Below are 25840 nucleotides of genomic sequence, written 5' to 3'. Positions count from 1 at the left end.
TTGAAATATTGCGCACAATTCTGGTCACCATACTAACAAGGATGTGGAGGCTTTGGAGAGGGTGCAGAGGAGATTTACCAGGATGTTGCCTGGTCTGGAGAGTGCTAGCTATGTGGAGAGGCTGAATAGACTCCGACTGTTTTCATTAGAACGATGGAGGTTGCGGGGTGACCTGATAGAGGTCTACAAGATTATGAGGGGCATGGATAGAGTGGATGGGCAGGCACTCTTTCCCAGGTGGAAGGGTCAGTCACCATGGGGCACAGATTTAAGGTCCATGGGGCAAGGTTTAGGGGAGATGTACGAGGCAGGTTTTTATTATTTTTTTAATACACAGGTGGGGAGTGCCTGGAACACGTTGCCAGGTGAGGTTGTGGAAGCAGATACATTAACGGCGTTCAAAAGTCATCTCAACAAATACATGGATAGGATGGGTATAGAGTTCCGGAGTTGGCAGAGGGCAGGAATTAGAAGGATGGGGAATCTATTTATAGATGGGAGTTTTCCCAGCTTGAAAGCTTTGGAGGATAAATTTAAATTAAATAAAACAGGTGCCGGCCTTTCCGCTGCTGCCTCCACGGGGGATACCGGATAGAGTAGTTTCCAGTACCTGGGTGGGAGAGGGGAAGGTATCGGATATTTACCAGGTGCTTTCGGAGGCGGAGGAAACTCCGGTGGAGGAGCTTAAGGGCAAGTGGGAGGACAAGCGAGGAGGAGAGATAGAGGCGGGTCTATGGGCGGATGCCCCAAGCAGGGTTAATACCTCTTTGTGCGCCAGGCTCAGCCTGATACAATTTAAGGTAATCCACCGGGCACACATGACAATGGCTAGGATGAGCAAGTTTTTCAGGGTAAAGGATAGGTGTGCGAGATGTGCGGGAAGCCCAGAAAATCATGGCCACGTGTTTTGGGCATGCCCGAAGCTTAGAGGGTTTTAGAACATAGAAAAATACAGCACAGAACAGGCCCTTCGGCCAGCACAGAACAGGCCCTTCGGCCCACGATGTTGTGCCGAACTTTTGTCCTCGCTGAAGAACAAATTAATCTACACCCCATCATTCTACCGTAATCCATGTACCTATCCAATAACCGCTTGAAGGTCCCGTATGTTTCCGATTCAACTACTTCCACAGGCAGTGCATTCCATGCCCCCACTACTCTCTGGGTAAAGAACCTACCTCTGACATCCCCCCTATATCTTCCACCATTCAACTTATATTTATGTCCCCTTGTAATGGTTTGTTCCACCTGGGGAAAAAGTCTCTGACTGTCTACTCTATCTATTCCCCTGATCATCTTATAAACCTCTATCAAGTCGCCCCTCATCCTTCTCCGTTCTAATGAGAAAAGGCCTAGCACCCTCCACCTTTCCTCGTAAGACCTACTCTCCATTACAGGCAACATTCTGGTAAATCTCCTTTGCACCTTTTCCAAAGCTTCCACATCCTAAAATGAGGCGACTAGAACTGCACACAGTACTCCAAATGTGGCCGAACCAAGGTTTTGTACAGCTGCATCATCACCTCACGGCTCTTAAATTCAATCCCTCTGTTAATGAACGCTAGCACACCATAGGCCTTCTTCACAGCTCTATCCACTTGAGTGGCACCTTTCAAAGATCTATGAACATAGACCCCAAGATTTCTCTGCTCCTCCACATAACCAAGAACCCTACTGTTAACCCTGTATTCCGCATTCATATTTGTCCTTCCAAAATGGACAACAAAGAACAAAGAACAAAGAAATGTACAGCACAGGAACAGGCCCTTCGGCCCTCCAAGCCCGTGCCGACCATACTGCCCGACTAAACTACAATCTTCTACACTTCCTGGGTCCGTATCCTTCTATTCCCATCCTATTCATATATTCCCACCTCACACCTTTCAGGGTTAAACTCCATCTGCTACTTCTCAGCCCAGCTCTGCATCCTATCTATGTCTCTTTGCAGCCGACAACAGCCCTCCTTACTATCCACAACTCCACCAATCGTATCGTATCGTCTGCAAATTTACTGACCCACCCTTCAACTCCCTCATCCAAGTCATGAATGAAAATCACAAACAACAGAGGACCCAGAACTGATCCCTGTGGTACGCCACTGGTAACTGGGCTCCAGGCTGAATATTTGCCATCCACCACCATCCTCTGACTTCTATCAGTTAGCCAGTTTGTTATCCAACTGGCCAAATTTCCCACTATCCCATGCCTCCTTACTTTCTGCATTAGCCTACCTGGGAAACCTTATCAAATGCCTTACTAAAATCCATGTACACTACATCCACTGCTTTACCTTCATCCACATGCTTGGTCACCTCCTCAAAGAATTCAATAAGACTTGTGAGGCAAGACCTACCCCTCACAAATCTGTGCTGACTATCGCTAATCAAGCAGTGTCTTTCCAGATGCTCAGAAATCCTATCCCTCAGTACCCTTTCCATTACTTTGCCTACCACCGAAGTAAGACTAACTGGCCTATAATTCCCAGGGTTATCCCTATTCCTTTTTTGAACAGGGGCACGACATTCGCCACTCTCCAATCCCCTGGTACCACCCCTGTTGACAGTGAGGACGAAAAGATCATTGCCAAAGGCTCTGCAATTTCGTCTCTTGATTCCCATAGAACCCTTGGATATATCCCGTCAGGCCCGGGGGACTTGTCTATCCTCAAGTTTTCAAAATGCCCAACAGATCTTCCTTCCGAACAAGTATCTCCTCGAGCTTACCAGTCTGTTTCACACTGTCCTCTCCAACAATATGGCCCCTCTCATTCATAAATACTGAAGAAATGTACTCGTTCAAGACCTCTCCCATCTCTTCAGACTCAATACACAATCTCCTGCTACTGTCCTTGATTGGACCTATCCTCGCTCTAGTCATTCTCATATTTCTCACATATGTGTAAAAGTCTTGGGGTTTTCCTTGATCCTACCCGCCAAAGATTTTTCATGCCCTCTCTTAGCTTTCCTAATCCCTTTCTTCAGTTCCCTCCTGGCTATCTTGTATTCCTCCAGCGTCCTGTCTGAACCTTGTTTCCTCAGCCTACAGAAGTCTCCTTCTTCTTAACAAGACATTCAACCTCTCTGGTCAACCATGGTTTGGTTCCCTCACTCGACTATCTCTTCCCTGCCTGACAGGGACATACATATCAAGGACACGTAGTATCTGTTCCTTGAACAAGTTCCACAATTCACTTGTGTCCTTCCCTGACAGCCTATGTTCCCAACTTATGCACTTCAATTCTTGTCTGACAACATCGTATTTCCCCTTCCCCCAATTGTAAACCTTGCCCTGTTGCACGCACTAACCCTCTCCATTACTAAAATGAAAGTCACAGAATTGTGGTCACTATCTCCAAAATGCTCCCCCACTAAACAAATCTATCACTTGCCCTGGTTCATTACCAAGTACCAAATCCAATAAGGCCTCCCCTCTGGTCGGACAATCTACATACTGTGTTAGAAAAGCTTCCTGGACACACTGCACAAACATCACCCCATCCAAACTATTTGATCTAAAGAGTTTCCACTCAATATTTGGGAAGTTGAAGTCACCCATGACTACTACCCTGTGACTTCTGCACCTTTCCAAAATCTGTTTCCCAATCTGTTCCTCCACATCTCTGCTGCTATTGGAGGGCCTATAGAAAACTCCCAACAAGGTGACTGCTCCTTTCCTATTTCTGACTTCAACCCATACCACCTCAATAGGCAGATCCTCCTCGAATTGCCTTTCTGCAGCTGTTATACTATCTCTAATTAACAATGCCACCCCCCCCCCCCCACCTCTTTTACCACCCACCCTAATCCTATTGAAACATCTATAACCAGGAACCTCCAACAACCATTTCTGCCCCTCTTCTAGCCAAGTTTCCGTGATAGCCACCACATCGTAGTCCCAAGCACCGATCCATGCCTTAAGTTCACCCACCTTATTCCTGATGCTTCTTGCGTTGAAGTATACACACTTCAGCCCATCTCCGTGCCTGCAAGTACTCTCCTTTGTCAGTGTTCCCTTCCCCACTGCCTCACTACATGCTTTGGCGTCCTGAATATCGGCTACCTTAGTTGCTGGACTACAAATCCGGTTGCCATTCACCTGCCAAATTAGTTTAAACCCTCCCGAAGAGTACTAGAAAACCTCCCTCCCAGGATATTGGTGCCCCTCTGGTTCAGATGCAACCTGTGCTGCTTGTACAGGTCCCACCTTTCCCAGAATGCGCTCCAATTATCCAAATACCTGAAGCCCTCCCTCCTATACCATTCCTGCAGCCACGTGTTCAACCTCACTCTCTCCCTATTCCTAGCCTCGCTATCATGTAGCACCGGCAACAAACCAGAGATGCCAACTTTGTCTGTCCTGGCTTTTAACTTCCAGCCTAACCCTCTAAACTCGTTTATTACCTCCACACCCCTTTTCCTACCTACATTGTTGGTAACCAATGTGCACCACGACTTCTGGCTGCTCCCCTTCCCACTTAAGGATCCTGAAGACACGATCCGAGACATCCCTGGCCCTGGCACCCGGGAGGCAACATACCTTCCGGGAGTCTCGCTCGCGACCACAGAATCTCCTATCTATTCCCCTAACCATTGAATCTCCTATTACTATTGCTTTTCTATTCTCCCCCCTTCCCTTCTGAGCCCCAGAGCCAGACTCAGTGCCAGAGACCTGGCCGCTAGGGCCTTTCCCCGGTAGGTCATCCCCCCCCCAACAGCATCCAAAACGGTATACTTGTTTTGAAGGGGAATGGCCATGAGGGATCCCTGCCCTGATGCCGGTTTGTTTTCTTTCCCCTGACTGTAACCCAGCTACTCTTATCCTGGAGCTTGGGTGTGGTTACCTCCCTGTAACTCTTCTCAATCACCCCCTCTGCCTCCCGGATTATCCCAAGTTCATCCAGCTGCAGCTCCAGTTCCCTAACACAGTCTCTGAGGAGCTGGAGTTGGGTGCACTTCCTGCAGGTATAGTCAGCGGGGACACCGGTGGTATCCCTCACCACCCGTATCCTACAGGAGGAGCATGCAACTGCCCTAGCCTCCATCCCCTCTTACCTTACAGAATATAACTGCATTGTGGACCAACTGGAACTCCGCCCTCCGACTCTGCTCCCAGTCAGCTGCACTCTGTAAACTCCTGGCTCCCTTCTCGCTCTTTGAGGAAATGAAATGAAAGAAGCACCTTACTCCCTCCTCACCTAACTCCCTCAGTCACCAAACTCTCACTATAGCACTCAAATGCACCCAAAATCAGCACTCAGTGCAAACAAAGTCTGCACTGTAGCTGGCTCACTTTTATACTGTGAATGTAGCCTCTGAAAACTGGCCTAATCCAGTGGTTTCGCTCAGGCAATGTCCACGGTGCTAAAAACACGGGTGGTGCCGAGCCCGGAGGTAGCGATCTTTGGAGTGTCGGAAGATCCGTGAGTTCAGGGGGCGAAAGAAGCCGACGTCCTGGCCTTTGTCTCCCTGGTAGCCCGGAGACGGATCTTATTATTGTGGAGGGACTCGAAGCCCCCAAGTGTAGAAACCTGGGTTAGTGACATGGCCCGGTTTCTCAGTCTTGAGAAAATAAAGTTGGCCTTAAGAGGGTCAATGTTGGGTTTCTCCCGGAGCTGGCAGCCGTTCGTCGACTTTCTCAGGGAAAATTAAAAATGTCAGCAGATGCAGTATTCCAAGGGGGGGCGGGGGGGGGGGGGGGGGGGGGCGGGGCGGATTGTTGTTGTATGGTTGAGGTGCGTGAAGATTGGGCTGGGGGTGGGGGAAATGGTTATTTTACCATGTTGATGTCATTGTTTTTGTTACTGTTTTCAAATAATACCGTAATAAAATATTATTTTTTAAAAAAGTATGTGTATGGAGGGATACGGCACTAGGAAGTGCTGAGGGTTTTAACCAAGGATGGTATCATGACCGATATAGGCTTGGAGGGCCGGAGGACCTGTTCCTGTGCTGTGTATTGTTCTTTGAGGCCATTCAGTTCATCTGATCTGCACCAACCCTCCAAAAGAGCACCCTAACTAGGCCCAATTCCCCACCCTATCCCTATAACGCCACCTAACCGTTGGGCACTTGGGGGCAATTTAGCATCTTTGGCCAATACAAGGCTCATCTCAAAACATTGATAAATGTTTGGTACTGTAAAACTATCTACCATTTTGTCCTGTGTCAGACACAAGTGTAGCAAGTTATCCCCAACTCTTTTAGGCGAAGATGTCATGAACACATAAGCACCACAGAAAAAAAAACAAGCATGGCAAGCAAAGCACTGAACAGCTTATTTGTGAGTGGAAATCATACCAAAGGGGCTGTTTAACACAGGGCTAAATCGCTGGCTTTGAAAGCAGACCAAGGCAAGCCAGCAGCACGGTTCAATTCCCGTAACAGCCTCCCCGAACAGGCGCCGGAATGTGGCGACTAGGGGCTTTTCACAGTAACTTCATTGAAGCCTACTTGTGACAATAAGCGATTTTCATTTCATAAGAACTCAACTTGTCAATATTGATAGATTCACTTCTCTATACTCAGCAATTAGTCAAAATTAATTTGCTGCACTCATTAATTATAGCTAGGGATATTTTTAGTATACTCAAGACATGTTTTGTTCCTTAGTGATTTTGGAGGTACTGAAACAAATTCCTTTGAAAAACTATAAACTGCTATGAGAATTCAGATTCTGAAGACAAGTCAGATTCTGACACCAATCCACTCTCTCGTACAATGCACCCACGACCCAGAGATTCATCTACAATTTTGCATCTAAAATTGTACCTGAATTTTACGCTCTGGTACAAAGTCCAGATTCCAGCCACTTAAAAGTGATCCTTTGAGAGAACAATTCTTGTTTACAGTATCCATCCAGCCAAGTAGGCTATGTTTCGGAATATGTGCTAAAGTGCAATCAAATCCATACTGGCAGCATTTTATATCAGAAAAGAAGCCATTTTATTTACTAATCAATTAGCTGCTCTAGACCTATATTGTCCTTGTTGGTGTCCCAATGACATGAAATGTTTCAAGTCATCAACTCTGAAGCCAAAGTGGCAGCAGATAACTGCAATTTGTAATAGGGATATTGCATGCTTGAAAATTCCCTATTTTGGAAACATGGAACAAACTAGGGTTACCAGACTTGCATAGGGTACAAAAGTATTGTTTCAGGGGGTGCGGCACGGTGGCACATTGGTTACCAGGGCCGGGATCGAACCTGGGATCTCGGCGCCATGAGGCAGCAGTGCTAACCACCGCCATCGTGCTGCCGTAGCATTTCAAACTTTAGTTAAACCCAAACAAAGCAACTTGACTAAACATTGGACATAGATTTCAAAGCAACTTTAACATAACGTCCAGCTAAAAAAAGCATGTTCCAGCCTACTACAACTCTGCAAGATATGTTTCTAGCCTTCCAAATTCCAGTGCAACCAAAGATCAGAATATTCCATGTCTGTTGTGTCCTAGGTAGTAATTAAGTTCACAACACTGGCCCTGACTTGGAAATGTATTTTCCTCTCGTTAGATTTTGAGTTTGGCAGGGATGACAAAACAAAAATACAGTATGGCTATTTTACCGTTGTATCTTCCCACTGCTACGCCGTGAAACTACACTGAGCCTTCTAACCCGAGCGATGTCATATCTGAATGTCAGAAACTGGGTCAGTATTCATACAATAGAAATATAGGGTGAAATATCCCTACAGTAACACCCGGTAAAGCCAAGTAAGGATAAACCATCTGAAGTCCATTGTTGACTGAAGATCAGCAAGCAAAAGCTACAAAAGCGAAGCACATTGTTATATTTGTCTGCATGCATCAATATTACCATACATGCATCTTTCCAATCGGTCAGTTAGACATTAAAAGCAATGCCTGCTGCTCATTTGATTCCAGCCCTTGCATGCCGATCCCAATCAAAGTCCCGAGTGGAAATGGAGTTTAAATTTCCCTGAGCAGCAATTAATCTTTGTGCAATAGAACTTTCCAGAATTCCACCACGGACTTCCAAAACAATAAATCTAAGCATCAGTTTTGTCGGAACTAACCAGGGCAGGAAAGTGAAGCAGAAGAAATCAAGTCTGAGCACTCAGATATCTTGGTGAAATCGGTTAAGTGCGAGGGGCTACAAGTTTTGCTGCTCATGTGGTAAAGAACAGCTGTCATCACCTCTGCCCACCAACACTAAATAACCAGACGTGGGCTTATTACACTTGTAATAATCATAACCCATTGGACACTTCAGTTTCCAGTTCAAAATCCACATTAGCAATCATTTCACACCAATTTCAAACTGGTTTGTGCCCTGTCTGGCATGCATCCAGGTGTTCACTGTCGCTGTGTAGGAATGTGTATCTCATGAACACTCAGCAATTTATCTGGATGGTCTCTGTACCCGAGAAAATCTATTATTGCTTATGTTTCATAGAATCCCTACAGTGCAGGAGGCCGCCATTCAGCCCATCAAGTCTGCACAAACGCTCTGATAGAGCACCCTCCATAGATCAGCTGCCCTGCCCAATCCCCATCTAACGTGCACATCTTGAGACACTAAGGGACAATTTAGCATGGCCAATCCACCTAACCTGCCATCTTTAGACTATGGAATAAAACAGCATCCGGAGGAAGTCCACAACACACAGGGAGAATGTGTAAACTCCACACAGCTACCCAAGGCCAGAATTGAACCTGGGCACCTGGCAGTGTGAGGCAGCAGTGCTAACCACTGTCCTACCGTGGTGGCAAAATGTAAAACGTGGTCACTGGTCTGTCAATTTTCTCAGCTACAATTAACTGGGTATGTAGCATGTAGCTCTGGTCATGCAAAAGGAATCTCAGGGAAGCATCATCATCATGTCATTGTTGAATGGGCGGCAAGGTGGTGCAGTGGTTAGCACTGCTGCCTACGACACTGAGGACCCAGGTTCAATCCTGGCTCCAGGTCACTGTCTGTGTGGAGTTTGCACATTCTCTCTGTGTCTGTTTCACCTCCACAACCCAAAGATGTGCAAGTTAGGTGGACTAGCGACACTAAATTGCCCCTTATTAGAACAAAAAATAATTGGGTACTCTCATTTTATAAAAAGAAAAAAGTAATTGCTGAGCATCAGATGCAACCATAGCTCATCAAAACTACATTAACTCCACTCAAAACAACTAGCTGCACAATGTACTAAAACCAAAGCTAAAAATTCATGATTGAATCCTCCAGCTTCAGACACATCAGGAAACGCTAGAATATCATTCTTGCTCTTGATTCCTGTTATACAGAGGTCAGACTAGATAGACCTCACGTGTTTTTAAGTTGAGAAAAACATGTCTGTAAGATGCATACTTGTGTTAACTGATTATGACAAAATGATTACTGAAAAGAATTAGTATATCCAACAAACAGCTTTTAGCTCTTGGCTTGTATTTTTCAAACTGGTTTCTGTCACGATGATCTGACCTGTGCTCAAGTGAAATCAATCTGCAATTTTGTCGGCTTATGAAACCTATATTGAACTGTTTAAAAAGGATATTTTTAAAGCAAGAAAATAATCTTTATTATCGTCACAAGTATGCTTACATTAACACTGCAATGAAGTTACCAGTTGCCACTCACCCCTAGTCACCACATTCCGGCGCCTGTTCGGGTACATAGAGGGAGAACTCAGAATGTCCATCCAATTTACCTAACAGTATGTCCTTCAGGACTTGTGGGGAGAAACCGGAGCACCCGGAGGAAACCCCTGCAGACACGGGGAGAAAGTGCAGAACTCGCACAAACAGTGACCCAAGCCGGGATTCGAACCTGGGACTCTGCCGCCCGCAAAGACACCGACTTAAGACGGCTGTTCCAAGCCACCTGATGCCTGATATTGCAAGTTGACCAGTTTCTGGAAAGTTCCAATCTGAATTACAATTCAGACGTGTCACAACATCCTTCTATGAAATTTCACACCTGTTGATGTCAAGAACAATCTCAAACGATTTATTGAAACTGTACTGAAACTCACATTTGCACATCAAAATGGCGGAGACAGCAAATCCACTAGCTAGCTACATAGAAAGTTGATCTTAGATTTAGACTTATTGTCACGTGTACTGAGGTACAGTGAAAAAATATTGTTCTGTGTGCAGTCCAGGGAGATCATTCCATACATGAAAAACATAGGACATACAATAAATACACAATGTAAATATAAAGACATAAGGTGAAGCATATGGTGTGTAACGCTACACAGAAGAGAAGATACGTGGAGAGGTCAGTTCAGTCCATAAGAGGGTAATTCAGGAGTCTGGGAACAGCGGGGAAGCTGTTTTTGAATCTGTTAGTACCTGTTCTCAGACTTTTGTATCTTCTGCCCATTGGAAGAGACAATAATGTGGATGGGAGATCTTTGATTAAGCTGCCCGCTTTCCCAAGGCAGCAGGAGGTCTAGATGGAGTCAATGGATGGGAGGCAGGTTCACGTGATGGACTGAGCTGTGTTCATGACTCTGAGGTTTCCTATGGTCTTGGGCCGAGCAGTTGCCATACCAGACTGTAATGTAGCCAGATAGGATGTTTTCTATGGTGCATCTGTAAAAATTGCTAAGAATCAATGTAGACATTCCGAATTTCCTTAGTTTCCTGAGAAAGTATAGGCACTGTTGTGCTTGTTCACCCAAGTTGACGCTACCAGGACAGATTGTTGGTGATGTGTATACCGATTGTTGTCAATGCACCATGAGATTGTTGTCATTGCACCGTGCCACGAGGTTCTCTATCTACCTCCTGTACTCTGACTCATCGGTGTTTGAGATCCGACCCACTACGGTCGTGTCATCAGCAAACTTGTAGATGGAGTTGGAGCCAAATCTTGCCACACAGTCATGTGTGTATAGGGAGTATAGCAGGAGGCTAAATATGCAGCCTTGCAGGGCCCCGGTATTGAGGACTATCATGGAGGTGTTGTTGCTTATCCTTACTAATTGTGGTCTACGGTTCAGGAAGTTGAGGATTCAGTTGCAGAGGGAGGAGCCAAGCCCCTAGATTTTGGAGATTTGATACGAGCTTTGCTGGGATTATGGTGTTGAAGGCGGAGCTGTAGTCAATGAATAGGAGTCTGACATAGGAGTCCTTGTTGTTGAGATGCTCCAGGGATGAATGTAGGGTCAGGGAGATGGCGCCTGCTGTGGACCGGTTGTGGCGGTATGTAAATTGCAGTGGATCAAGCCAGTCTGGAGTATGGAGTTGATGTGTCCCATGACCAACCTCTCAAAGCACTTCATAATGATAGATGTCAAGGCCACTGCACAGTAGTCGTTGAGGCACGTTGCCTGGTTGCTCTTTGGCACTGGTATGATGGCGGCCCTCTTGAAGCAGGTGGGAACTTCGCAACGGAGTTGGGAGAAGTTGAAGATGTCCACGAATCCCCCCGCCAGTTGGTCCGCGCAAGATTTGTGTGCTCCATCAGAACCCGTTGCTTTCCGTCGATTCTCTTTCAAGAAGAGGGATCTGACTTTGGAGGCTGTGACGGTAGATATGGGTGTGTCTGAGGGTATTGGGGCAGTTGACAATGGTTTGTTGGTTTCCTGCTCGAAACAAGCATTGAATTCATCGGGGAGGGGTGCTCCATTGCCAGAGATTCTATTTGGCTTTGCTTGTAACCTGTTATATTGTTTAAGACTTGCCACAACCGATGAGAGTCCCTGTCATTACTCTGTGACTCTATCTTAGTCTGGTATTATCTCTTGGCATCCCTGATGGCTTTGCGGAGATTGTACATAGATTTTGTGTGTTGGTCCAGGTCGCCTGTCTTGAACGCCTCAGATCTCGCCGTCAGTAGAGAGTGAATCTCTCGGTTAAACCATGGTTTCTGGTTGGGGAACGCACAAACTATCTTCTTTGGCACACAATCTTCTACGCACTTATTGATGAAGTTTGTGACAGCGGTGGCATACTCCTTTAGGTTGGCTGCTCGTTTCTTGAATGTGGACCATCCACTGGCTCCAAGCAGTCGTGTAGGATCTCTTGCGTTGCCTCGGACCAGCATTGCACGAACTTCTTAACTGGATTCTCCTGCTTAAATTTCTGCTTATATGCCGGGAGAAGGAGCACCGACTTATGGTCTGATTTTCCAAGGTGCGGTGGGGGATGGATTAGTAGGTGCACTTGATGTTTGTGTAGCAGTGGTCCAGGATGTTGTGGCCCCATGTGGGACAGGAGATTTGTTGGTGGAATTTTGGCAGTGCACTTGAGGTTGGCCTTGTTGAAGTCTCTGGCCACGATGAAAAAGGCCTTCAGGTATTCGGTTTCATTGTTATTTATAGCGGTGTACAATTCAACAAGCGCCTTCTTCACTTCCGCCTGGGGTGGGATGTCGACCGGCATGCTGATGGCAGATGAACTCCTGTGGAAGGTAGTATGGGTGGCACTTCAGTCAGGTATTCCAGGTCTGGGAGCAGTAGATCGGCAGGGTCGCTACCTCGGAGCACAAAGAAGAGTTGATGATGAGGCAAACCGCTCCACCCGGTGATTTGCCCAATGACACCGTGCAGTCCATTCTGTGTATTGAGAGGCTGTCAGGTTGTATAGCATAGTCCGGTGAGGCAGGAGAGAGCCACGTCTCTGTGCAGCATCGCACACAGCAGTCCCTAACAAAAGCAGTCCCTAACAAAATGGTTCAGACATTAGCGTAGCAAACACCTTCTGAAATAGTTATGGGGAGAGAGGGTCATATAACTGGAGTAACCATTTTTGAAATTGCTTTTGAATACAGCACAAGGTGTGAAAACAGTAATCTGGAAGAACTTGCCAAAGGGGCAGTAATAGTCCCCCTCAAGTTAATGCCCTATCTTAACAGTTCAAAAATTCAGCAAAGAGATAGCAAATTTTCACCATTTTGCCATTGACTGTCTAGTCTTTCCCAGTCTTACCACCTGCCATGGGCATATTGGAAGGATTAGTAGGTTTGGAACACAGTTTGGCCAAGTCATGAACACCTCTTCCATGGTCAACAAGTCCTGGAATCATGTTTAGAGGCAGGAACACTACCTACTAAGTCACAAGTAGGAATATCTGCCCAAACAGATATACACTGCACAGGTGTACATTTAAAGCTATTGGTTATTCCCATACTGCAATACAATTATCAAAAATCTACTCTGCACAAAAGACTTTTACACCCACTTTAGTGTGTGCTTCTTTCAACAAACAGCGGCTACAATGTATTGGCAGACATTAGCTAAGTCCATTGTTTATTTTATAACTCTGTTTCAAATTCATAAAATTGCAAATACACCATTCTAACTATTGCTCCATTCTCCACTAAACTGGATGTGGTTTACATGCATTTCAACAAAGCCATATTCCTGACCAAACCATGCATCGTGAAGTGGAGATAGATTCTCTCCTTAAGAATTTTCTCCATTAGTTTCCTCACCACTGACGTGAGACTCACTGGTCTGTAGTTACCTGGCTTGTCCCTACAGCCTTTCTTAAATAGTGGGACCACATTCACGATTCTCCAGTTCTCTGGCACCTCTCCCATGGCCAGAGAAGAATAAAAAAATTGGATCAGGGCCTCTGCAATCTCCTCCCTTGCCTCCCACAGCAACCTGGGACATAATTTGTCTGGACCTGGAGCCACCTTTAAGCCTGCCAACACCTTCAATACCTTGTCCCTCCCTATGACAACTTGCTCAATAGCCTCAGTCTCTCTCTCCGAGTTCCATGTCAGCCTCCTCATTCTCTTGGGTGAAGATAGATATGAAATATTCATTTAACACCCTCCAAATGTCCTCCGACTCCACCTACAGAATTCTCCCCGGTCCCTAATGGGTCCTACATTTTCCCTAGTTATCCTCTTCCCATTCATATACTTATAGAATATCTTGGGATTTTCCCTTTTACCAGCTGGAGATTTGTCATATCCCTCTTTGCTCTCCTAATTGCTTTCTTAAGGTCCATCCTGAATATTCTTACTCCACCAATGCCTCTGTTGATTTGCTCCCCGTGTACATATTCAAAACCTCTCTCTTCCTTCTCATTGTATCCTGAATATTTCAGGTCATCCATGGTTCTCTGGGCTTGTTACTCCTTCCTATTACCCTTGAGGGAACATGTTGGGCCTGTACCCTCCCCATTTTCTCTTTGAACACCCCCGCTGCTCTTCTGTAGATCTCCCCACCAGTAACTTGTTCCAATCAATCTTGGCCATATCCTGTGTTATTTTACTAAAGTCTGCTCTTCCCCAATCCCAGACCTTTTTCTGCAATTTGTCTATTTCCTTGTCCATACAAACTTCTTTTTTAAAAAATATATAAATTTTCGAGTATCCAATTCACTTTTTCCAATTAAGGGGCAATTTAGTGTGGCCAATCCACCTAACCACATCCTTGGGTTGTGAGGACGAAACCCACGCAACACGGGGAGAATGTGGAAACGCCACATGGATAGTGACCCAGAGCCAGGATCGAACCTGGGACCTCAGCGCCATGAGGCAGCAATGCTATCCACTGCGCCACCGTGCTGCTCTTCCCATAACAAACTTAAATTGCACCATGTTGTGGTCGCTATCACTAAAGTTCTCTCCCACCATCACATCAACCACCTGTCCGGCTTCATTCCCCAGAATTAGGTCCAGCACTGCACCATCCCTTGTTGGATCCTCTACATGTTAAGCTAAAAAGTTCTCTTGTATACATTTTACGAACTCTGTTCCATCTAAGCCCTTAATACAATGACTAACCCAGATAATGTTGGGAAAGTTGAAATCACCCTATTATTATTTTTACACACTTCTGCAAATTGCACACTGTAGCGCACAATGACTTACGAGAGAGACGAATAGAGATGAAGTCGATGAGGCTTTATTAAGCGTGACTTGTTCCCCGCAGTTCAGCAACAGACTGGAGCGGCGGGGAGAAGCCCGGGTTCTTGTACTCCGCCTTCAGGGCAGAGCTAGGGGTCAACAGCCAACCAGGACCCGGGATCTGTCAGCCAATAGCATCACGGCTTCACAGTCCCACATGACCCCGAATACATACTACCACATTCACCCCTTGTTAAAAATGAACCCGGCGGGGTGGTGGTTCGCATGGTGGTAGGGGTTTACAAGGCTGGTCCTGGGAGGAAAAAAATGTTGGCATGTCATTACAATCTTAGCCCTACACTGGGCTATGTACAGGGTTTGTGAACTATTTACAATATTCGTAAGAGGAAAAGAACATTTTTGTTACAGTCCAACAACATTCTTGTGTTACACCGATGCCACGAGTCGAGCGGGCGGTCTGGTCTTCCTTGTCGATCACCTCAGCCCCGGTGGTGGTGCAGATGCTTGTTCCAGCGTTGTCGTCTCCGGGAGCTTTTCGGTGTCTGTTTCTGTTTCACTCCTGGTCGGACACGGGAGGAGGACCGATCCTCCCGGGAAGGGGGCGGTCGCGGGGTGCGCCGGTGGCAGGGAGGGGGTGATCGGTGTCGGGGGGGGGTGGGGTGCGTGTTGCCGGTGGGCGCAAGGTCTCGCAGGGAGACCGTGTCCTGTCGGCCGTCGGGGTACGCCACGTAGGCGTACTGCGGATTCGCGTGGAGGAGGTGAACCCTCTCGACCAACGGGTCCGACTTGTGCGCCCGCACATGTTTCCGGAGCAAGATGGGTCCTGGGACCGCCAGCCAGGTCGGCAGCGACGTTCCGGAGGAGGACTTCCTGGGGAAGACAAGGAGGTGCTCATGAGGCGTTTGGTTAGTGGTGGTACACAGCAGCGACCGGATGGAGTGGAGAGCGTCCGGGAGGACCTCCTGCCACCGTGAAACTGGGAGATCCCTGGACCGTAGGGCCAGTAGGACGGTCTTCCAGACCGTGCCGTTCTCCCTCTCTACTTGCCCGTTCCCCCGGGGGTTGTAGCTGGTCGTCCTGCTCGAGGCTATACCCTTGCTGAGCAGGAACTGGCGCAGCTCGTCACTCATGAAGGAGGACCCCCTGTCGCTATGGATATATGCGGGGCAACCAAACAGTGTGAATATGGTGCTAAGGGCTTTAATGACTGTGGCCGCTGTCATGTCGGGGCAGGGGATGGCGAAAGGGAAACGGGAGTACTCGTCCACCACGTTCAGGAAGCATGTGTTGCGGTCGGTGGAGGGGAGGGGCCCTTTGAAATCCAGACTGAGGCGCTCAAAGGGGCGGGAAGCCTTGATCAGCTGTGCTCTATCCGGCCTGAAAAAGTGCAGTTTGCACTCTGCGCAGATGTGGCAGTTCCTGGTGACTGTACGGGCCTCCTCCACAGAGTAGGGGAGGTTGCGGGACTTTATAAAATGGTAGAACCGAGTGACCCCCGGGTGGCAGAGGTCCTCGTGGAGGGCTTGGAGACGGTCTATTTGTGCGTTGGCACATGTGCCGCGGGACAGGGCATCGGACGGCTCGTTCAGCTTTCCGGGACGGTACAAGATCTCGTAGTTGAAGGTGGAGAGCTCGATCCTCCACCTTAAGATCTTGTCATTTTTAATTTTGCCCCGCTGTGCATTATCGAACATGAAAGCTACCGACCGTTGGTCAGTGAGGAGAGTGAATCTCCTGCCGGCCAGGTAATGCCTCCAATGTCGCACAGCTTCCACTATGGCTTGGGCTTCCTTTTCCACTGAGGAGTGGTGGATTTCTGAGGCGTGGAGGGTTCAGGAGAAGAAGGCCACGGGTCTGCCCGCTTGGTTAAGGGTGGCCGCTAGAGCTACATCGGAGGCGTCGCTCTCGACCTGGAAGGGGAGGGACTCGATGGCGCGCATCGCGGCCTTTGCGATGTCCGCTTTGATGCGGCTGAAGGCCTGGCGAGCCTCTGTCGACAGGGGGAAGGTAGTAGTCTGTATTAGTGGGCGGGCCTTGTCTGCATACTGGGGGACCCACTGGGCGTAATATGAAAAGAACCCCAGGCAGCGTTTCAGGGCTTTGGAGCAGTGGGGGAGGGGAAATTCCATGAGGGGGCGCATGCGTTCGGGGCCTTTTATCCCATTGCGTACTACGTATCCCAGGATGGCCAGCCGGTTTGTGCTAAACACGCACTTTTCCTCGTTGTATGTGAGGTTCAAGGCGTTAGCGGTCTGGAGGAATTTTTGGAGGTTGGCGTCGTGGTCCTGCTGATCGTGGCCGCAGATGGTTACGTTGTCGAGATACGGGAACGTGGCCTGCAACCCGTGTTGATCAACCATTCGGTCCATCTCCCGTTGGAAGACCGAGACCCCGTTTGTGACGCCAAATGGGACCCTTAGGAAGTGGTATAGACGCCCGTCTGCCTCGAAGGCTGTGTACTTGCGGTCACCTGGGCGGATGGGGAGCTGGTGGTAGGCGGACTTGAGGTCCACGGTGGAGAAAACCTTATATTGGGCAATCCGATTTACCATGTCGGATATGCGGGGGAGAGGGTACGCATCTAGCTGTGTGTACCTGTTGATGGTCTGGCTATAGTCTATGACCATCCTTTGCTTCTCCCCGGTCTTTACTACTACCACCTGTGCTCTCCAGGGACTATTGCTGGCCTGGATTATGCCTTCCTTCAGCAACCGCTGGACTTCGGACCAAATAAATATCCGGTCCTGGGCGCTGTACCGTCCACGGAGCCCAAGGGGCCGCCGCGCGGGCGATGGCCCGTGCCTCTGAGAGTCCTAGCGACTCTTTTTCGAAAAGTCTTTGGCGGATTTGGGGAGAGTTCATACCTGCCACAGATGCATCGCGAATTAACATGTCCGTGTGTTCAGTCGTGTTTACCGGCGGGCAGCTGCAGCCCCGTCCCAAAATTAGCAGCGCGGCGTAGAACTCCTCTAACGATTCTCCGGGACTTTGCCGTCGCGTTGCGAGTTGGTAGCGTGCGTAGACCTGGTTCACTGGGCGAACGTAGACGCTCTTTAGTGCTGCGAGTGCCGTCGAGAAATCCTCTGCGTTTTCTATGAGAGGGTAAATTTCCGGGCTTACCCTCGAGTGCAGGACCTGCAGTTTCTGGTCTTCTGTGATCCGGCCGGGGGCCGTTCGGAGGTAGCCTTCGAAACAAGCTTGCCAGTGTTTAAAAACTACTGCTGAGTTCACTGCGTGGGGGCTGATCCGCAGGCATTCCGGGGCGATCCTGAGCTCCATAGTCCTTTAAGCACGCTTAATAAATTGTAGCGCACAATGACTTACAAGAGAGACGAATAGAGATGAAGTCGATGAGGCTTTATTAAGCGTGACTTTTTCCCCGCAGTTCAGCAACAGACTGGAGCGGCGGGGAGAAGCCCGGGTTCTTATACTCCGCCTTCAGGGCGGAGCTAGGGGTCAACAGCCAACCAGGACCCAGGATCTGTCAGCCAATAGCATCACGGCTTCACAGTCCCACATGACCCCTAATACATACTACCACACACACGTATTTGCTCCTTAATTTCCTGCTGACTATCTGGGGGGTCTGTAATAAACACCTAACAATGTGGCTGTCCCTTTTTTATTCCTAAACTCTACCCACAAAGCTTTATTTAACACCACCCCCAAGATATCATCTCTCCTTACTGCAGTAATTGACTCCTTAACTAATAGTGCAATGCCTTCCCCTCCCCTGTCCCTCCTGAAGATTCTGTATCCCAGGATGTTAAGGTGCCAATCCTGCCCCTCCCTCACCTACATCTTTGTGATGGCTACTACATCATAATCCACGTGCCAACCCTTGCTCTTAACTCATCCATTTTACCTGTAATACCACGGGCATTAAAGTAGAGGCTATTCAGCATTGTCTTACGCTCCTGAAACTGACTACCGCTGAGTTATAAGGAAAGGCTGGATAGGCTTGGACTTTTTTCCGTGGAGCGTAGGAGGCTTAGAGGTGATCTAATAGATGTATAATGAACATAGATAAGCTAGATAGTCAACATCTTTCCCCAAAGGTAGAGGAGTCTAGAACTAGAGGTTTAAGGTGAGAGGAGAGAGAGATACAAAAGAGACCAGAGGGGACATTTTTTCCCAGAGGGTGATGAGCATTTGGAACGAGCTGCCCGAGGCCCGAGGTGGGTACAATTTTTTCCTTTAAAAAAAGTTAGACAGTTACATGGGCTGGGTGGGTATAGAGGGATATGGGTCAAAAGCGGGCAAGTGGGACTTGCTTAGTGATAGAAACTGGGCGACATGGACAAGCTAGGCCAAAGCGCCTGTTTCCATGCTGTAAACATCTATGACTCTTATGTAATCCCTCTGACTTGATTGCTTTTCTGTGCTGTGCTGTGTCTTTATTCTGCTAACAGTCTGCGCCCCCTCCCCCTGTTGAGTTAGTTTAAACTCATCCCAACAGCACTAGCAAACCCACTAGCAAGGATGTAAGTCCCACTCTGGTTCAGATGTAGACCGTCCCACTTGTACAGGTCCCACCTTCCCCAGAAACAGTCCCAGTGGTCCAGGAATCTAAAACCCTCCCTCCTGCACCAACTCTTAAACCACACATTCATGTGTGCTATTCTCCTACTTCTATACTCGCTAGCGCGTGGCACTGGGAGTAATTCGGAGACTACAACCCGAGAGGTCCTGCTTTTTAGTCTACTGCCTAGCTCCCTGAATTCCTGATGCAAGACCTCATCCCTCTTTCTAACAATGTCATTGGTGCCAATATGTTCCACGACCTCTGTCTTTTCACCCCCCCCCCCCCTTCAGGATGCCCTGCAGCCGTTCAGTGACATCCCGGATTCTGGCACCAGGGAGGCAACATACCATCCTGACGGCCACAGTAGCGCCTATCTGTTCCCCATACAATTGAAACCCCTACCCACTATAGCCCCGCCATTCTTCCCCCTCCCCTATTGTGCAGCAGATCCACCGATGATGCCATTAAGTTAGCTGCCACACTTTTCCTCTGTACAGTCATCCCCACCAACAGTATCCAAAACGGTTATCTGTAGAAAATGAGATGAATCATATGCCAAGAAAAATTGCAGCGTGCTATCTCAGCTCTGCTTGAATATTCACACATCCCTCATTACTATATAGTTGATTCATGAAATCAGTATAATAATAATCTTTATTAGTGTCACAAGTAGGCTTACATTAACACTGCAAAGAAGTTACTGTAAAAATCCCCTTGATACCAGTGTTCGGGTACACTGAGGGAGAATTCAGAATGTCCAAATTACCTAACAGCATGTCTTTCAGGACTTGTGGGAGGAAACCGGAGCACCGGAGGAAACCCACGCAGACACAAGGTGATCGTGCAGACTCCGTAGAGACAGAGACCCAAGCCGGGAATTGAACCTGGGACCCTGCCCCTGTGATGCAACAGTGTTAACCACTGTGCTACCGTGCCACCCGCCCAGTATTTGTTGATTCAAAGTGAGAAAGTAATAGGTTACAATGCCCAACGTGAGGGAAACCACTCTCACTCAATACACTCATTGCCTCACAATTACCTGCCCATCTCCTCATTCAACGAGCATTGGTTGAAAATCTGACCATGTTTTAAGGATGGTGGTCTTACCACAAGCATATGTCTGAACTTTTCTCATCTCCTCCTTCAAGTGCTGGAGTCTTTCATGTAATTCTTCCATTTCAACAGCATTGCAGCGGTTCATCTGACCATCCACGGCTGAGAAAAACTTAGCCTGCAAAAAAAAAAAAAACACACATGTACTCGTCTTTGACCTGGTGTCACCCAGTCAGTTCTTGAACGACAATAGCTTCACTTTTAGCTTTGGGAAACCAATAATAATCTTTATTAGTGTCACAAGTAGGCTTACATTAGCACGGCAATGAAGTTACTGTGAAAATCCCCTAGTCGCAACACTACAGTGCCTGTTCGGGTACATGGAGGGAGTATTCAGAATGTCCAGTTCACCTAACAAGCACGTCTTTCAAGCTTGTGGGAGGAAACCAGAGCACCCGGAGGAAACCTAAGCAGACCCGGGGAGAACGTGCAGACTCTGCACAGACAGTACACAAGCCGGGAATCAAACCCTGGTCCCTGGTGCTGTGAAGCAACAGTGCTAACCACTGTGCTACCGTACCGCCTGCACACAAAGGGAGCAGGTAATTTTGACACTCAACCCTCCAGGCAAATCTGGATTTTGCAACATCTAGTTCAGAGTCCTTGTTCTTAAAATTTTCTTTCCATTACATTTGTTCATGTAATTGTCCCATTGTATTAGCTGCTTCTCCTGAAGAGAACGCCACCTAACAGTGAATAGCATAAATTGCAAGACTCAAGCGTAGAAATGGCAGCCTACACCTAGCCCCAAGTTTTTTCCATTTTTAGCAATTCATCACACTTCTGATGCAACCAACCCCATTTCTACTGCTCTGTGCTGTTCACAGTACCTTAATAAAGGATTTCAACCCAGCCTTCTCTAGTTCAGCCTGTTTGCGTTTCCTCACCACCTTCTCACACAGTAATGGATTCTGGTCCATAGCGTGAAATAAGTCCTGCAGTGCCTTTTCCGTGAAGGTCAGTGCTTCACAATCAAATTCTTCTTTGGTCAGACGCTTACAAAACATCTTGCTCAGTGGGTATTCTTGATCAAATTCCTCTAGAGTTTCCATCTCAGCTCTGGGTTTGGAAAACAAAGATGAGGTATTTTATTGATCAATTCATTTCATACATACTCAGACACATTTTCCTCATCAGGCTCCTAAATTGCATCATGTGGGCATACGATAAAATACTGAAACATACAAAGGAATTAGAAAAAGGATAAGGGAGAAAGGGAAACGGAGAGACTACACATTTTGTAGGGCATACTTTGTACATTGACTGACGTGACTCCCACATACTGCAGGAAAACGGTCATTCAGATTGAAAGGGCAAAACATGTTTGATTGTTTGCTAATAAAAAGGAAGTCTCAGAGCACTTATAAAACGGGATAGGAGCTTCTATATAATCAGTAAAGGAATAAAGGAGTTTTTATTCAGAAAGTAAAGGAATTCCACAAGGTTTCCAAAGGCAGAAAGATATTACTTTGGAAGAGAATTTGAACGGAGCATGGTAGCTGAAAGGTCAGTCTCCAACAGTGGGGTGAAGTGGTAAAGGCCAAGAAGCAACTTCCAAAAGAATTGTACATTTCAACATATGAACCGGGAAAGAACCTACAAGAAATAAAAATTTCCATCAGGTTTGAAGGATGATTTGCTTCAGGAGGTTTGCAGATGTAAGCAGATCTTTATGTGGGAAAGGACTTGGGCATCAGATTCTTGATCAGTTGGTATTTGTGACCTGTAGAGGATGGACAGAGCAATACCGGATAATTTGATTCAAGGTAAAGACAATATGGAAGGATGAAGGAATGCAGTAGCAGAGAGCGTGGGCAGTCTGTATGATGTACTCTTTATTGTTAATCTAATAGGTTTACAAAATGACACGGCAAGATACTTTTGTGCCAGACTGCACAATTTGATTTATCACTGCCAAGATTAATGTCATAGACGGAATTCTCCTTGGCTTGGAACTTAGGTGAAGTTTCAGACCAAATTAAGCATGACTGAACAATGCATGTTTGGGAGCTCACCAGCTACTGACCATAAATCAAGGCATTAGGATAGTAGCTTTGCAAGATGAAAAATAATGCAGCATTTTACAAAGGTGGGTCAAGATTTAGATTTGTCACATGTACAGAGGTGCAGTGAAAACTATTGTTCTGCGTACAGTCCAGACATCGTTCCATACATGAAAACCATAGGACATGTGATAAATACACAATGCAAATACATAGACCTAGGGTGAAGCATAGAGTGTAGTGCTACAACAGTAGAGAAGATACATTGATAGATCAGTCCATAAGAGTGCCATTCAGGAGGCTGGTAACAGTGGGGAAGAAGTTGGTTTGGAATCTGTTAGCCTGCGTTCTCAGACTTTTGTATCTTCTGCCTGATGGAAGAGGTTGGAAGAGAGAATAACCTGGGTGGGAGGGGTCTTTGATTATGCTGCCCGCTTTCCCAAGGCAGCAGGAGGTGTAGACAAAGTCAATGGATGGGAGGTGGGTTCGCGTGATGGACTGGGCTGTGTTCACGACTGTGTAGTTTCTTACGGTTTTGGGTCAAGCAGTTGCCATATCAAGCTGTGATGCAGCCAGATAGGATGCTTTTTATGGTCTTATCTGTAAAAATTGGTAGGGGTCAATGTGGACATGTTAGTTTTCTGAGGAAGTATAGGCGTTGTTGTGCTTTCTTGATCCAACGCCAGTATCTCCACATCATTTCTTGGTCATAGCATTTATGGGCAGCACAAGTGGATAGCACAGGGTCCCAGGTTCGATTCTCCGCTGGGTCACTGTCTGTGCCGAGTCTGCACGTTCTCCCCGTGTCTGCGTGGTTTTCCTCTGGGTGCTCCGGTTTCCTCCCACAGTCCAAAGACGTGCAGATTAGGTGGATTGGCCATGCTAAATTGCCCTTAGTGTCCAAAAAAGGTTAGGAGGGGTTATTGGGTTACGGGATAGGGTGGAAGTGAGGGCTTAAGTGGGTCGGTGCAGACTCAATGGGTCAAACGTCCTCTTTCTGCGCTGTATGTTCTATGTTAATTGACGTACATAAATTCATGAAGTTGCAAGGTTTAATTTCAACGATGTAAAAATAAAGATTGGATTTTAAATGCTTATTTAAGCGACAAGTATACAAGTTTTGAAAGAATAAAAAATAATATTCTCTAGGGATAGATAACCCGGAACTGTCCTATTCATCTTGTAATGTATTTAATGATGTCTCTGTGATTAGCAGATATTTAATATTTGGCAAAGTAGCAGAATTGTAATGTCTCCAACAGAATATAGAGCACTGCAAAACTGATTTGATCCCTGATCCAGGATCTAAATTGTAGCATACTGACACATTTTCGTTTTCAATATAGGTTTTCCAACTATTGGAGATATTCTAGAATCTCAAAAGATCACCTTGATTTGCGCAACAGCCACAAAAATTAAAGTACCTGATAAACAGTCGCTGACAGGGGTGACCTCTGGAGGGTGACTGTTTGGAGACATTGGAAGAAGTGAGCAGAAATGTAAGGTTCAGCTGGCTGAGTGTAAACAGAGGCCAATTAATCCTGCATTTTCTCAGTCTACGTTTTTTGTCTGCAGCAAATTCAGCAGAGGGGAGGTGCTGGTGCAGTGGTACTGTCATTAGACTAGTAATCCAGAGACCCAGGGTAATAGGTTTGAATCCCACCACGGGAGATGGAGATTCAGTAACAATTGGAACTTAAAAGCCCAAACAGACCATGAAACCATTGTTGATTGCCATTTAAAAAAAACATCTGGTTCATTAATGACCTTCAAGGAAGGAAATCTGCCTTCCTTACCCAGTCTGGTCTACAAGAGGTGTGCTTGTCTCTTAAATGCCCTTTACAAGCCACTCAATTCACGGGAAAGAATAAAAAGATTGTGCCAGAGTGGGGCGCCTAAGCCAACACCGTGATGTTTAACACAGAATCGACCACCACCAGACTCATTATCAAGTGAATCATCACTCATCTTGCTACCAATCCAGATTTCCCTTGAACGAGGAAGACAGAGGGGGGGGGAGAAGACTGCAAGATTACTTGAAAATCCTCCAGTGTAATTTCTAGCCTGGATCAGGGATCAAATCAGTTTTGCAGTGCTCCATATTCCGTTGGAGACATTACAATTATGCAACTCTGCCAAACATTAAATATCTGATAATCACCGAGATTAAACATATTACAAGATGAATAGGACAGTTCCGGGTTATCTATCCCTAGATAATATTATTTTGATCAGTTTTCTGGAGCACTTCCTCCAGATATCGGGAATCCTGCTTTTCTCTCTTCTGCTGAAAACAACCCGCAACCGGTTCCCATCACAGCCCGACTAACCGCTCAATGAAGCGAAGGGCTGGGTCGGCGGCAGCTTCACCCTGGCCCGGGGGACAACCGATTATCACCTCAGCAGAGAACAGCGCTGCTTCGGGCTTTCCCCCCTCGGACAGGCCGCAGACCCCAGACTCACTCTCTCCCCTCGGACAGGCCGCAGGCCCCGGGCTCGCTCTCCCCCCTCGGACAGGCCGCAGGCCCCGGGCTCGCTCTACCCCCTCGGACAGGCCGCAGACCCCAGACTCACTCTCTCCCCTCGGACAGGCCGCAGGCCCCGGGCTCGCTCTCTCCCCTCGGACAGGCCGCAGGCCCCAGACTCACTCTCTCCCCTCGGACAGGCCGCAGGCCCCGGGCTCGCTCTCTCCCCTCGGACAGGCCGCAGACCCCAGACTCACTCTCTCCCCTCAGACAGGCCGCAGGCCCCGGGCTCGCTCTCCCCCCTCGGACAGGCCGCAGGCCCCGGGCTCGCTCTCCCCCCTCGGACAGGCCGCAGGCCCCGGGCTCGCTCTACCCCCTCGGACAGGCCGCAGGCCCCAGACTCACTCTCTCCCCTCGGACAGGCCGCAGGACCCGGGCTCGCTCTCTCTCCTCGGACAGGCCCCGGGGTCTGAGTCCCTTAATTTGTATTTCCTTCAAACCACCAAAATCAAATCTCCCTCCTTCCACAATGAACCAATTGAATCCTACCGGAAATCCGACAAACCAATCATACGTCTAGAGGTGCAACGGCCAATCAGAGAAAGTTTTGTTGTGGTGTCCGTGCTGCAGTTCTCGTGGGCCACACGGCAGCCATCTTGGTAAGGGCAAGCTGGGCAACGCAGCTGACTGGCCTTCCTCCCACCTGTTCTGCAATCTGATATTAACCACGGGGTAAATAAAGGCTGGATGCTGGAAACCTGAAATAAATACTGGACAATTTCAGCAGGTCTTACGGCATCTGTGAAGAGAGAAGGGAGCTAATGTTTCGAGTCAGGACGACTCTTTGTCAAAGCTGGAGAGAACTGGAAATGGGGTCAGATTTATAGTGGGGGGTAGCAGTGGGACTGGAGAGGGGGTCAGCGATAGGTGGAGATTGGCAAAGGTGT

At 47.5% G+C, this 25840-nt stretch overlaps 1 protein-coding gene across 4 annotated transcripts in view; it reads right to left on the bottom strand.

Moving 5' to 3' along the window:
• The window catches only part of LOC140409832 (uncharacterized), a 53668-nt gene extending 28131 nt beyond the window's left edge, over positions 1-25537 (bottom strand). The window contains exons 1-4 of one of the 4 annotated variants that reach the window (XM_072498007.1): positions 25299-25403; positions 22026-22148; positions 21256-21484; positions 20420-20543 (exon numbers count right to left, since the gene is read on the bottom strand). In XM_072498007.1, the coding sequence (XP_072354108.1) occupies positions 20420-20543; positions 21256-21477 (346 nt within the window). In that variant the 5' untranslated portion in view covers positions 21478-21484; positions 22026-22148; positions 25299-25403. Of the gene's footprint in view, positions 1-20419; positions 20544-21255; positions 21485-22025; positions 22149-23852; positions 24062-25298 lie in introns of those variants that run through there. The other 3 variants (XM_072498005.1, XM_072498006.1, XM_072498003.1) reach the window with 3 other exon arrangements.
• Between the last annotated feature and the right edge of the window lie 303 nt (positions 25538-25840).

Source organism: Scyliorhinus torazame, chromosome 1, assembly GCF_047496885.1.
Source record: "Scyliorhinus torazame isolate Kashiwa2021f chromosome 1, sScyTor2.1, whole genome shotgun sequence".
NCBI classification, from domain to species: domain Eukaryota; kingdom Metazoa; phylum Chordata; class Chondrichthyes; order Carcharhiniformes; family Scyliorhinidae; genus Scyliorhinus; species Scyliorhinus torazame.
The sequence above is the reverse complement of the archived record's forward strand: the minus strand, read 5'-3'. Positions and strand labels throughout refer to the sequence as shown.